At 40.5% G+C, this 14,895-nt stretch overlaps 1 protein-coding gene across 1 annotated transcript in view; it reads right to left on the bottom strand.

Moving 5' to 3' along the window:
- Positions 1-3,341, bottom strand: part of LOC141641206 (uncharacterized) — a 34,980-nt gene extending 31,639 nt beyond the window's left edge. The window contains exons 1-2 of the mRNA XM_074449877.1: positions 3,316-3,341; positions 2,998-3,175 (exon numbers count right to left, since the gene is read on the bottom strand). Coding sequence (XP_074305978.1) covers positions 2,998-3,175; positions 3,316-3,341 — 204 coding nt within the window. The remainder of the gene's footprint in view (positions 1-2,997; positions 3,176-3,315) is intronic.
- Between the last annotated feature and the right edge of the window lie 11,554 nt (positions 3,342-14,895).

Here is a 14,895-nt window from a genome sequence, read left to right as displayed (position 1 = left end):
AACCCTACAAGCTTTTGAGAAGAGCAAAAATAAAAGGCATTGGGCATGCTATCCAAGGCCAATAATTTCGGCCACCATAGGGGAAAAGAAAAGAGTTTTTCTTTTCAATTTATTCATTCATCATTTTTACATATAATTTTTCTAGTGTAAGAAAAATGCATACTCTCTACAATTTGTGAAAATTCTAGAGAAATAAACTCCAAATAATTCCTCCTCTCCACCGAAATAGTAGAGAGACAAATTAATATTTTGTGTCAATTTTTAAGTTAGACTTTTATTATTACTAGATCATAATAATATTTGTTATTGAGAGGTTTTCTTGGGTATTCAGTTTTGGGAGAGATTCTATACTTGAATCTTTGTTCATCCATTATTTGGAATGCTCAAGAACTAACAAGAAGGAGATCTTGTTGGTGCCCTTTTAATCCGAAATTTATAGTAAGGAAAACGATTTCTTCACTTATCTATTTTAGTTTGCATGCATAAGATTTGTATTTAATTTTATGACTAAATTAAATTTTAACATATATGAATATGTTGAGTATAATGAGATATAGATTTCTAACACTTTTTATGCCATCGTAATGACGATTTTCAAACCCGATTTTTCACAATCGTTTCAAACCTCGGTCTTTCGCCGACCGTTGCACACCTTTTTAGGCCGTCGTAACGACGACTTTCAAAACCGGTTTTCTACAACCGTTTCAAAAACACATTTTGCGCCGTTATGATGGCCATTTCAAAACCCGGTTTTTATAACCAATTTCAAATGCACCTTTTCATACCGTTGTAATAATGATTTCAAACCTTGGTTTTCACAAACCATTTCAAAATACCCTTTTACGTCGTCATAATGGCCGTTTCAAACCTCGGTCCCTCGCCGACTGTTACATTCACAAAGCGCCCTTTTTACGCCGTCGTAATGACGAATTCTACCCTTGAATTTTTATAATTCGAAATCAATTTTCAAACAAAAACGTTTTTCAAACCATTGTAATGACGATTTCAACCCGTGCAACTTTCCAAAGTTCAAATCTCGTTTTCGAAATCAAATTTGGCTTTTTTAGGCCGTCGTAATAACGATTTGAATTCTCACAATTTTCGATTTGCATACAGTCTTTCAAAGGTTAAAACAGTTTTCTTACCCGTCGTAATGACGAATTCAATCCTCATATTTCCAATTTCATATCTTTGAAAACAAATTTAACCGTTTTCAAATTTCAATCCAATTTCCAATCTTTGAAAACAAATTTAACCTTTTTCAAATTTCAATCCAATTTCCAATCTTTGAAAACAAGTTTAACCGTTTTCAAATTTCAATCCAATTTCAAATCATTTGAAAACAATTTAACCGTTTTTAAATTTCAATCCAATTTCAAATCTTTGAAAACAAATTTAACCGTTTTCAAATTTCAAATCCAATTTCAAATCATTTGAAAACAAATTTAACCGTTTTCAAATTTCAATTCAAAATCAAATGTTTGAAAACGAATTTAACCGTTTTCAAATTTCAATTCAAAACTCAATCTTTGAAAACAAATTTAACCGTTTTCAAATTTTCAAACCAATTTTAAATCCTTTGAAAACAAATTAACCGCTTTCATGGCCATTGTGATGATGATTCCAAATTCTTCAATTCTCGATTTTCAAATCCGTGATTCGTAATTTCAAAAACTGTCTTCAGAAACAACACTTTGTTTCCAGAGCCGCCGCAATTTCAACTTAAACCGCCTTTTGAATACAAACCTAAGACAACCCATTCAACTGGTCGACCTTTTGAGATCCATACTCTTTGGAAGCCGTCCATAAAATGACAAATGAATCTTTTTGAAAATTTCTATTTTCGAAAATTTCAGTCCACCTTTCCGATTCAGTCTCGAGTCGATTGGAGTCCAGTCCTTTTCAAGTCCAGTCGTCTAGATAACATCGAGTCTCTGCAGAAGTTAGTACCTATCTTCTGGTCTTGGTTGTATTTCCTAATTGTCGAGACATCTCCAATGGCGTTTAGCAGAGTCAAAACCTATCGGGTTTTAAACCCGCATTTCCCCTACATTACGAGTTAAAGGTCAAGTTTGTGTACATGTCTTGTCCAACGGCGTCACGCCAGCAATAAACCTCTAAATCTCGTCATAAGTCATCTGTCTAGGCATCACTATACCAAAGTTGACACTCGAGTCTAAGTTCAAAGTCATGCACCAAGAGTTCAAACACAAGAGGTCATTCACGATCTTTAATGAACTCATAACCTATTCACACCGTCGCGTCTTTACGACATAACTGCCTTTCATACATATGTGTCGTACTTGCCTTTTTTTATGCAATCCCTTTCAAAGACAAGTTATAACGCCTATCGTTATGTCAAATAGGGATCCCTTGGGTGCCATCAATCGCCAATCAGGAACTCAAGTTGCTGATCAATCTGCATCCGCCAGGACTTCTGCTAAAACCAATAGTGTGGTCCTTCGACTCATAGCTACCGTGGAAAGCTTGAGCACTCGTCTCTCCCATGTTGAGGACAAAATGATAAATGGGAATTTCCCCTCTTCTGATATTGATCAAAAGGTTAAGGTCCTTGAAAGCCGACTACTTGCCAACGACAAAATCAACCCTAGTTGGAAGGCTGCCGAAACCACTGAAGCCAATTCCTTAGGTCCTCCACCAACCAAAACCAGACGACCTCATAGGTCCTTCCCTGATTTGGGTATGCCTTATGCCACAGCCTTGGAAAGGCTAATCTCCAAACGAAAGCTCAAACCTATTGGTCCAACTCCAGACCCTCCACCGAACAAGCGAGGACATAGATGGGACGGAAAACTGTTTTGTAATTATCACCAATGTCGCGGACATGACACTGAAATGTGTCTCCCCCTAAAAGGCGTCATCACGGATATGATTGAAAAGGGTGAATTACCACAACCTCCTTCAGCAAACAACAAAAACAACCATCCTGAAAACACTATTGAACACAGCCAGGAATCTTTCCTAGACTGCTCTCACCTCATCTCTTCTGACGGTGAGAAGATTCATGCTATTGATGAGGATGGCATACAAAGCGCCATAATGATGCACTCCGTCTCCATCAACAACATATTCACAAAGCTGCAAGTTGCTATCGATGGTTTGAACACTCAGGTAGCTAGTTTGGGGAGAAGGATTTGTAATGCCGAAAATGAACCTGACCACCAAGGAGAGAACCAACACCCAATTCCCAAACAATCAAATACTAGAAATGAGGAACCGTCTGATGCCTCCCACACCCACGAACCCACCAACAAAGAACATGAAATTGCCTCACCAAAACACCCTTCAAAATACCAAGCAACATCCCCAAAACTTTCCATTAACAATGACCAAATCCTGTTTCCGCCCAGGGTTACCAAAAACAAAACTCACAAAAATACCCCCAAAAACCCAAATGAGGGAATCATGGGAAAACATCAAAGGGTATTCACAGATCTGGAAATGTCATACGACACCGCTCTGGAGATGCTTGTTTCAAAAGGGCTACTACAACTCGTCGGTCCAACTCCGGACCCACCAGAAGATGAGAAAACCCGATTCTGGGATGGTAATGCATACTGCATGTACCACCAAGGCCGAGGTCATGACACAAAGACTTGTTTTGCTTTGAAACAAGTTATTCAAGATATGATCGAAGCTCGCAAAGTCCTAGCTGCGCCTCGCAGTCAAGACAATCCTCATGGATGTCTCAAGTCAAACAACAAAGTTGAACGTCCTCAAAGGATATTCTCTAATCTCGGCACAACTTATGCCGCAGCTCTTCGAAGGCTTATGACTGAAGGGAAGTTACAAACTATTGGTCCCACTCCGGATCCAGAACCAGAAAACATAACCCAATTTTGGAATAGTTACGCTTATTGTCGATATCACAGAGGCAAGGGACATAACACTGAAGCGTGCAACGAACTCAAGCACGCCATACAAGATGGAATTGAGTGTGGTAGGTTTTATACCTTACTCCTAACTACTTCAGACAAAGAAACTGGGCGACCTCATAGGAAGTTCATCGATTTAGGTGATCAAGAAGATGAGTATTCTACCGATCATTTGGTAAAAAGGAGAAAGGTAGACTCAACACCATCCTATCAGTAAGGAGATGGGGCATTAGTTGAACATATCTTTGACTGCCTTCAGCCAAATTATGCATCCTATTTGAAGGGTTGTAACATCAAAAGCGTCGAGGACCTATCAGCAGAAATTTCTCGAATCGATGAAACCATTAAAGGAGGTTCGACATCTGCGAACCCTCCCGAAAAGCAAGCCTTCCGCATTACCGAAGTAAAATTTGTGGAGCCTTCGCCAGAAAGAGCCACACACCCGCAAAGACCATTTTCAGACTTGGGCATGCCTTATGCCATCGCTTTTGGAGTGCTTATCTCTGAAGGACTAATCCAACCGGTTGGCCCCACTCTAGATCCTACACCCAAGAAGAGAGGCCGCTTTTGGGACAGTTCCCAATATTGCCCATTCCATAGGGGTAATGGGCACGATGTAGAGATGTGCTGGAAGCTCAAACATATCATCCAAAACATGCTCGATTGTGGCAAGTTGTCTTTATCAACCCTAAATCATTTAATGGAAAAGAATGGTCCCCACGGGAGTCTTACTCCTCAAAAACAGGACAACCTTCTAGGATCTCATCCTTCTGGCGTCCCTAACAATGAGAGTGAAGTGCTCAAGTGGGTCAATGCTCAAGACCAGACATTCAAGCCGCTGGATGCTGCAAAGGAGACCTTCGAGGAGGAAAGTGATGATTAGGAGTCTGTATCTACGATTGAGTCTAAGTCCGAGTCCGAGTCTTAGGCTTTCTCATATCTATCATAGTGTATGTCCTTTCCTAAATGAAAACTGGGGGTTGTCCCCATGAGTCACATGTATTCATCGAGTCTGTGCTAACCTCTTATTTATCTAAATAAAAGCACGATTTCCAACTATCATATATTCTCCCCTTTACCATTTCCCATTGACAAACGAGAATTGATTTGAGAATTGATTTAAAACAAACAATATGTTCCAATTCAATGTGAGTACACTCAAGTGACGTTCTATACCGAGTAAGCAGAGGACTCAAAACTCCGTGTCCATTCTCTTTACCTATTCCATGTCTGGCAATAGAAACCTTTCATTAGCACCCAATTTAGAACGAGCTCTTATAAAAGGGATTCTACGACGCACCCAGATAACAAACCAGAATATCTCCTTGTTCATGATTAATGCTGGAAGACAAGCCCATTCCCCACAAAAACATCCCATCACTAAGTATCAACCTCTCACCAACGGGTACATCCCCGTCTACACCTTTACCAGCCTCGAATGAAAGACGGCAAAGAACCAATAAATCAAAAACCAAAGCTAAAGCAAAACCAAAGCGAAAGGCCAAAATCAAAGGCCCAAGCCAATAGCCACTCACCAAGAGACAAAGCGAAAGGCCAAAATCAAAGGCCCAAGCCAAAAGCCATTCGGCCAATCTCCATTCACCCAAAGCCAAAACGAAAGGCCAAAACCAAAGGCCCAAGCCAATAGCCATTCACCCAAAGCCAAAGCGAAAGGCCAAAATCAAAGGCCCAATAGCCATTCACCCAAAGTCCAAGCGAAAGGCCGAAATCAAAGGCCCAAGCCAATAGCCATTCACCCAAAGTCAAAGCGAAAGGCCAAAATCAAAGGCCCAAGCCAATAGCCATTCACCAATAGTCAAAGCGAAAGGCCAAAATCAAAGGCCCAAGCCAATATCCATTCACCCAAAGCCAAAGCTCAAGGCCAAAGCAAAAACCAAAGCCGAAAGCAATTCACTCAAGGCCAAAGCCAAAGTCAAATTCAAAGCAAAAACCAAAGTCAATTCACTCAAAGCAAAAGCCAAAGCCAAAGGCTGCTCACCCAACGTCAAGTCCAAGACCCAAGCTAAAATCAAAACAAAACAAGATTTTTATCTATCAAACAAACCTATTATTACCAAGCTCCACATTCCATAATGTCGAAGCCATTTTCACCCTGACCTAGATACGGAGTCCTCGAATACTTTGCTACCGAGAACGGGACATACCCAATCTACCCTTAGAGTCCACTTTTTAGTGTGCTCACATGATAAGGAACGTTTTCACAAATTACACCTCTTCGATTCATGATTAAGGAGGGATTCTCTCAAATCAATTTTTTGAATCACTAAACGGAACTTACCGTCGTGACCCTCACAATTTAAGGTCCTAACAACTTGCTTAGGCACAAACATTCAGAACTACGATCTGGTTTGATTTCACATCACGTGAATACGTAGGCAGTCCTTTAAGGACACAACCATACACCTCAATTTCACTTATCAACACACATTCAGAACTACGACCTGGTTTGATTTCACTTCACGTGAGTATGTACGTAGTCCTTCAAGGACACAACCATACACCTCAATTTCAATTATCAACACACATTCAGAACTACGATCTTGTTTGATTTCACATCACGTGAATACGTAGGCAGTCCTTCAAGGACACAACCATACACCTCAATTTCAATTATCAACACACATTCAGAACTACGATCTGGTTAGATTTCACTTCCCGTGAGTACGTAGGCAGTCCTTCAAGGACACAACCAAACACCTCAATTTCAATTATCAACACACATTAAGAACTACGATCTGGTTTGATTTCATACCACGTGAATACGTAGGCAGTCCTTCAAGGACGCAACCATACACCTCAAAATCAATTATCAACACATGCAGAACTACGATCTGGTTTGATATCGCACACACGCGAATACGTAGGCAGTCCTATTACAAGGCCGCAACTAGACAACCACACACATTCAATTTTCACACCTTCAATTTGCAACCCATTGCACACACACTCAGAACTACGATCTGGTTTGATTTCGCAAACACGCGAATACGTACGCAGTCCCCCAACAAGGACATAACCGCATACCCCTTTCAATCTCAACCACCAGCATAAATCCTCAAAAGCAGCCAACCTAGCTGCAAATTTTAATCTTATACCGTTTTACTAGGGGCTTCTTCCTTAAGACGTCGCCCATTTCTCCTTTTGCCAAATTCCCACCTTTTGACTCTAGAGGCTTCTCGTTCAAGACGCCACCCGTCCTATATCCTCAAACATCTTTTGAGTCTCAACTACAGTCCAAAATAAAACCCCCATGGCCTAGTGCTCGGTTCGAACGATGACGAGGTCTTGGTTCCGCTCTTCGAATCATCAAAACTCGAGAAAGGATCTCAAACGAGCAAACAGAGGCAAAGATGTCTAGAGAAGATAATCAGTTCGTGTTCCCCAGCCGAGCGGACCTCCTACCTCAGGGATTTGATACGCGTTGTCACCCTTTCTTGGCTAAGGAGTTGCACTTACATGTGCAAAGTCTGTCAGAGTCACCCCCGTTTCGTGTGGATACCAAGTTTGTATCACTTTAACGACCGTCTGTTTGTCAGTCTGTCAGTATGCGTCCGTATGAGTCAATGTCGCAACGGTCACATGTCTCTAATTTATCAAATCACAGATCTACGAGTAACAAGACTCGCCTTTAGGCTTCATAACATTCACAACTTCTATCTCCCTTCGCGTGAGACATTACATGCTAGTTGCTTATATGCTAACCGCTCACATGCTTATGTGCTTACGTGCTTATATACTTGCATTCAACGTGATTGTCTATGCGTTTGTGGATTTGTGTAGCCACTAACCACGCAGATAATCTTGAGAAGACAAACTCACTCCAACTGAGTAGTGGATTCCTCCCAACAAATGGCGACCTGTCAAGTCCAAGGGCTTTAGCCCCATCAATTACATGGCATATGCTACCTCCCAACGAGCGGCAACTCATATCCCCGGCGAGTCCTGAGAAGTTTCTAACTCCCTAGCGAGTGTCGATTTTCAAATGAAAGTCAAACATGCCTTTCAAAGATCCTCACAACATCGTTCATGATCTCGACGCAACGCTCTCCTTAAATGGTTTTCTAGAGAGCCTTGCTTAGATTATTTATCCCCACGGAGTTCACTTAGGACCTCTAGCATGTTGGAGTTCGTTGCTCCCTAGCCGAACCCATTAACGTCAAACTGGCGGAAATCATTACCAGACAGTAAGCCCGATGATTCAAGCTATTTCCCACAGTCGATCATTCGACCATCAACATAGCTGACAAGCCTTTTCACGCACACAAGAAGAATTCAAGGACATATCCCAAAGATGTCTTAGGTATGACTCCTTCCTATGGGTGGCGAGCCTCAAAACGCACCTTCAACACGGCTGGCGAGCCTTTGCGCGCAAGCAAGAAACGATTTAAGGACATATCCCGAAGATGCCTCAGGTATGTTTCGTTCTTATGGCTGGCGAGCCTTTATACGTAGTCTAATGGACTTTAAACGACCCGAATCAGAAGTCAACAGACTCTAAAATGTTCCCGACGGCAGGTCCTTGACTCGAATCCCCGAGTCGCCTCGACATCGCCCTTCCCGACGGCAGGTCCTTGGCTCAAACCCTTTTGAGTCGCCTCGACGTCGCAACGGTATTCAGGTTGTAATCTTCGATTGACCTGGAGGCTATACTTTGACATTTTCCCTGTCCAAGCCTCAGTCAAAGTGGGGGCTCTGTAGATACCCAGTACCTGCGCCTTCCAAAAACCACCCGATGATGATCGGACTATAACGTGTTCTTGATATGCGTGCATGTATTGGCTATACATGAGATGGTTTAATGCACTACTCGAATATGAAAAATGCTTTCAAAAGTTTTCTAACTTCATTTGCATTAAAATAACACTATTTAGAGTTAAAACCGTCTTCGGACCCAAAACTGACTCAGAAACCCGCAACGCGAGTCAACCTGAGTCAACCCAAGTCAACCCAAATCTCGAATGTCGAAAATAATGCCATGAATGTCTTTATCATGTCATTTCCATTAAAATAACCCTACTTAGAGTCTAAACCGACACCGGGCCAAAAACCGACTCGAAATTCAAATCCCGACTCACACGGGTCAAACCCGAGTCAAGGACACAAAATACCTACCCCAAATAACACCCAATAGTAAGCTTACACGGCGAAGCAACCATCAAAGACCACAAATCACAACCAACAAAACATTGGTTAGAACAAATGGAAAATCCAAATTTCTGAAAGGGACAGTACACCCCTTTTAGTCACTAGGTGCCTCGCGCCTCAATGGGGTGTCTGCTTAGCCTCTAAGAAAACTCAACCGACCTACCATCCCACATTTCTCTATAAATACCAACCTTCACACACCATAATCCTCATGCGAGTGTCCACCCCCTCGCCTATCGCTTAAACTTCTCGACTCGACTTCCTAAGTCACAAAATCGACACGTGTTTTCGACCTACCGATCGAAAACACAAGCCTTACACATTTTGTTTGGTACCGTCGCCATGCATTCGACCGACCCATTTGACCAACTCAATTCATCAATCAACATGTTTTAATTAACATATTTTCAAAACAAAATCCTTTTTAAGGCACTCTTTTAAACTTCTTTGATCGTGAGTAGTCGCTACGAGAAAACCATCTCTAAAGTCGTCTACGTCACAAACATCAATACACGTAAGTTTGAGGGAATAAGTATCTCACTTATTTCATGCCTTTACTGTTTTTATGAGGTTATATGCATGAACAATGCATAACACGATTAAAATATAGGTTAGACGATCCAAAATTGGATTTTGGCCTGAGACAGGGGCTGCTTGTATAGCAGTATGGCTCGCGCCTCAATGCCCTCTCAGGCCTTAATCCAGCCGTGTTTGTTCTCGTCTTTTCTCCTTATTTCATTTCTTATTTGAAATTATTTTTTACCATTTCAAATGTTTCAAATCATTTTTATGACAAACTTTTTAACCATAAATCATAATCACCCTTGGTTCCTTATACCATGACGGATTTATTCGTGACTCGGTGATATTATTGGTTAATTACAAATTAATGGGTATTTTAAAACCCTTTTCTTTTATTTATCATTTTTCTCATTTATTTGCATTTGTAAATATATTAGTCATAATTCATAATCATCCTTGGTTCTTTATACCATGTCGGTTTAATCCGAGTACGATGACAAACTTGACTAATTACAAATAAATGAACTTAACATAGTTAGTTCAAATCAAACATTTTCCTTTCACTTTTATTTCATTTTATTTTCACCTTTGTCTTAGCCATATTGCATGTCACCCTTGGTTTGAATAAATACCATGTCGATTTAATTCGAGTACGGTGATAAAACGGTTAAGCACATATATTTTACATTTATATTTGTAAAATACACTTTTCGAACTTGCAAATTCGACAAAGAATATTAGTAAGATAATAGTAATTATCCCGAGTCATGCAAATCATTTAATCAAAAATACGGTTTCAAACAACCTTTTTAATAACCAGGAGACGCCCCATGGGTAGTCGTCTGACTCGCGCCTCGAGAGGCCGTCTGTTTTCATATTTTAAAACCTTGTAGAGCCCTTTTCCTCGCCAATAGGCTCGCGCCCCAATGGGGCTGCCTGGCATTGTTCAGTTTCATTTTAGCATTTGTCTAGGACGATTCCGATTACGGTTAATCCGATACATGACGGATCAGATTGACAAGCTTACATTTTTACACTTTGTCATTCGACACCCTTTTTCGAATAATGGATCGTGTTAAGCATCATAACCCGAATTTGGTAAATCGACATCATTTTCTTGATATTTTGATAAACAAACCGACTTAGCAAATCTTCACATGTTAGGATAAGCTTTTGGATGCACATTCATGCATTTAAACCGTTTTATCAACTCTTGCACTTAAACAACTGTAGATACCTCATTTCTGCACCTCCCGCAAACCACCCGGCGATGATTGGGCCGCATGTTTGGTATACGGAACAATTTGTGACAGTTCGTAAGTTTATCATCAAGTGGTCGCTCAAACACTTGTGTCTACCTCTTAATTGCCATCTACGTGCCGATACGGTCGTTTTGACAGTAATTAGAGTACATTTGGAGTCCGGGTCAAAAAACCGTCTTCATTTTCTAAAACCGAGTCAAAATGTTCTGGAATGTTCCGGATATTTCTATTCCATATTTTCCAATCTTTAAATCTTTGGGTAAAATATCTCCCGTAATATCCACAAAAAATATTAAGGAAACGAGATTAATCCGTTATTCCATAATAAAAACGCGGAAATCTTTCTTCCGCAGGAGGAAACCACTGAGGAAAGGACGCAGCAGGTGCTGCGCCTCTTCCAAGGGATACTGTGCCTGCTGCACCTCTTCCTCAGTCCTTTTCTGCGTATTTTCCGTATCTTTTCGAGATTCATTTCCAAAGTTTCTCCGAAAACCCTATTTCCTCCGTGTGATTAGTATAAATAGAGACCTTCGGTCTCACATATTTCTCACGCGAGTGTCCGCCCTTCTCTTCTCCCTTTGCATTCTAGACCACATTCTTACTTTTTGGCGTCTACGTGCTTGAACTTTCGACCATGTAAGCTCGGATCTTTCTGAGTACCAGCCTCGTTTTGCATGACTGACCAATTTGACCAACTCCACATCAATCAACTTAATCAAATTTGCTAAATTTCCTCCTAGAGGGCACTTTCGTTTACATTCGAGTCGAGCATCACTAAACGTTAACTTAGTTCATCTCGTTTCGTCAAACATGTAAGTCTGAGGGTGTAAATCCTTCTTTTGTTTATTGTTCTTTATTATCGTAATCAGTATTGTAAGATTTATGTCGAAAGTATGTTTAAAACCGATTTGTAAAACTTTATTTCAAACCCTTTTTACGGATTATCAGAAGACAACCGTCGAGAAAGGACGCAGCAACTGCTGCGCCTCTTCGAAGGGACGCAGTACCTACTGCGCCTCTTCGTGAGGCTTCCACAGTTCCTGCTTCCTTTCTTCTTCCTTCATCTCTTGATCGTCTGTTCGTTTCTTGTTTCGTTTTTCGATTGTTCATTGTTTCATTAACACGACAATTTAAGCATGATAATTTTAACTTGTAATTCATAATTTTTCATAATTAATTCATCTTTTAAATTCCCAACTTAAATCCCTTATAATTAATATTTGCGGGTTTTCGTCATTAAAATCAATTCGGGTTTTAGAGATTCGATTTACCCATATTGAACCTCTGGAATTCATCTTTTGTATATTTCCATCTGTTAATTATCGTCATCATCGTCAATTGTTTAGCATTAATAACCTAACTAGTTTGTTTAATTTGTAATTAACCTTGTAATTAATCTTACAATTAATTTGTTTTAATTATGTTTTATCGTTTTTATGACCTCAATCATATGTAAATAATATGTTAATGACTTCCATCCGAGTCAATTATTCGTTAATCGATCATTAAATTCACCAATTAACACTAACGAGTTGTGGTTCCGGCTTCACAGCCAGAACTCATCTAGGGAACAGACGCAGCGACTGCTGCGCCTCTTCCAAAGGACGCAGCTCTGCTGCGCCTGTTCCCGGTTGATTTCTGTCTCTGAACTCCCGTTTCTGCTTTGACCTAATTTCGTTAGTTTACGTATTTAATTTACTATTACTCGTATTATCACCTAATATCTGTTCCTTTATTTATTTATTCTTTCTTTTCTAAAATTATCCGTTTTAGATGTATTTTCGACATAAATCAATAAATCCGATGTAATTATTGTAATTTTCTTTATTGTATTTTTATTGTATTTCTTTCATCGTAGTTCTTGTATGCTCTCACATGCAATTAACCTAAATTTCCATATCGACTCAATTGTATGTTAAATTACGTGTTAACCGACTTAGTTAAATCTCACATGTTAGGATTAATCTAATGGATGTTGCATTGCATGCATATAATCGACAACATATCAAGTACATATAATTTCCCTAATCATTAGTAGAGGCCGCTATCGAGGCGGGCGGGATTAGGTGTTCGATCAAACGAGCTTCCTAATATGTACCCTCACCCCTTACTCCAGATCTCTGTGAACATCCGTGTTCATTGGCATCCACGAGAGTCATTCTAGACATAGAATGCTAAGGGTAACGAGTGCTTAGTGTCTATGTCACTACTTTGTGTCTTGACATAGCACGAGGTATTCGAACGGTTTCCAATTTTCCACAATAAATTGGTGGCGACTCCACAAATGCAAATAAACCAAAGAGTGAAAAGCTTGCTTCGCTTTGCGCCCCCGTGGGCCTGCGTCCACAGTTTGGCGACTTCGCTGGGGGATAATACACTTACGTGTAGCCAAAAGGGTGAAACTTGAACAAGGATAGGGAATAGTTTGTAAAAGACAATTGTCGGTTTTCATAACTCGGTCTTCCTAGATCGTTTCATTCGGCCTTCTTAGGCCCAACCCACCCAATTCGACCAATCGTCCCGTCTAAACGATCCTAATTCTTATTTGGGCCTAAGGATGGATAGCGATTGACGTCATGCATACCATGGTACTTACTCTTGTTTGTATCAAGGACTTTCACTACTTGAGGAAATGGACTAGGAATCGGCCTTACTCTTGTTTGGTACGAGCCTCTCCACAGACCTCGGGTTTGATTGTTTGGTATGGCAACCCACCCTTTACACCAAAACCCTTCTAAATGCACTCAGCATCCCGTTATAATGCTTGTATAATGTTTGTACCATATGTGATCACCATTTTTAAACAAAACCATGACGATTTTTTTGTAAAATCAAAACCTCTTTCAAAATGTAAAAATTTCGAAACTTAGGCCTAACATTAGCACAAAACCACTCGAAACTCTGTCCAATTATCGAGTCAAAATTCGGGCCTTAAAACCCATTTCAAAACCTTACTTCGAGTCCACTCCTGCAACTACACTAAAGTTGACTAGGACCAACATTTTCAAACTTCGTCATTTCCTCAAAACTCACTTGACACAAGTGGCACACCCCCCACTTCACAAGTCAAAACATTTCTTTTCAAGTAAGTGTGCTAGAATGGTCAATCATGTTTTGATTCGTCGTCGGTCTCTTATCTAGTTTCCAAGATGTGTGAAACAAGCGACTTGAACTTCAACCAACTCCAGAATGGTAATGATCAAATTCTAGCTGCGCTAGCTCGTCTCCAGGTCACTCCAGACCAAGTATACGATCGCCTTGACACAATCGAGGGCCGAATATATGCTGTGGAAACAAGGATGCCTCCTCGAGAAAGTGAAGTGTCTGATGAATTTGTGAATAACTTCGGAGACGAAAACCCTCCCGTAGGTATGACTACAGCTGAGAAACGACTCCAATACTTGGAAGAACAATTGATGTATCTCAAAGGGGATGACATTTATAGGGAAAATAATCGCAAATATGAAGCCGTGAGTTCCAAGTTGCCAACCAACTTCAACATGACAGATATCCCTAAATTCAAGGGGCATGAAAACCCTTTGAACCATATCCGTGCTTTCAAGGATTACATCTCTATCAAAGGCATTAAACCCGAGATGTTCTTAAGGATCTTTCCTTCATCTCTTGACACCATCCCAAAACAATGGTTCTATTCTCTAGAACATAAGAAGATAGCTACCTAGGATGATGCCGCAATTCAGTTTCCCAAACAATATGCGGATAATGCTGAAATCCAAGTCAACATGCGCACTTTAGAGGTTCTTACCCAAAATGACAAAGAAGGTTTCACCGACTTCCTAAGTAGGTGGAGGAAGACTAGTACTCAACTTGTTGAACGTCCAGACGAAGTTACCCTCGTGGAGAAATTCGTGGACAACCTAAAGCCCATCTATGCAAATCATTTGAGGTACCAAAACATTAAGACCTTCAAAGACTTAACCGTACTAGGAACAAGGATCGAAGATGACATCCGTAAAGGACTCTTGTCCAAAATGGTAGGTCGTTGATATCAAGGCTCAACAAGTCGTTCTTACGGCTCTACTAGCAAA

This window comes from Silene latifolia, chromosome 2, assembly GCF_048544455.1.
Source record: "Silene latifolia isolate original U9 population chromosome 2, ASM4854445v1, whole genome shotgun sequence".
Classification (NCBI taxonomy): Eukaryota; Viridiplantae; Streptophyta; class Magnoliopsida; order Caryophyllales; family Caryophyllaceae; genus Silene; species Silene latifolia.
The sequence above is the reverse complement of the archived record's forward strand: the minus strand, read 5'-3'. Positions and strand labels throughout refer to the sequence as shown.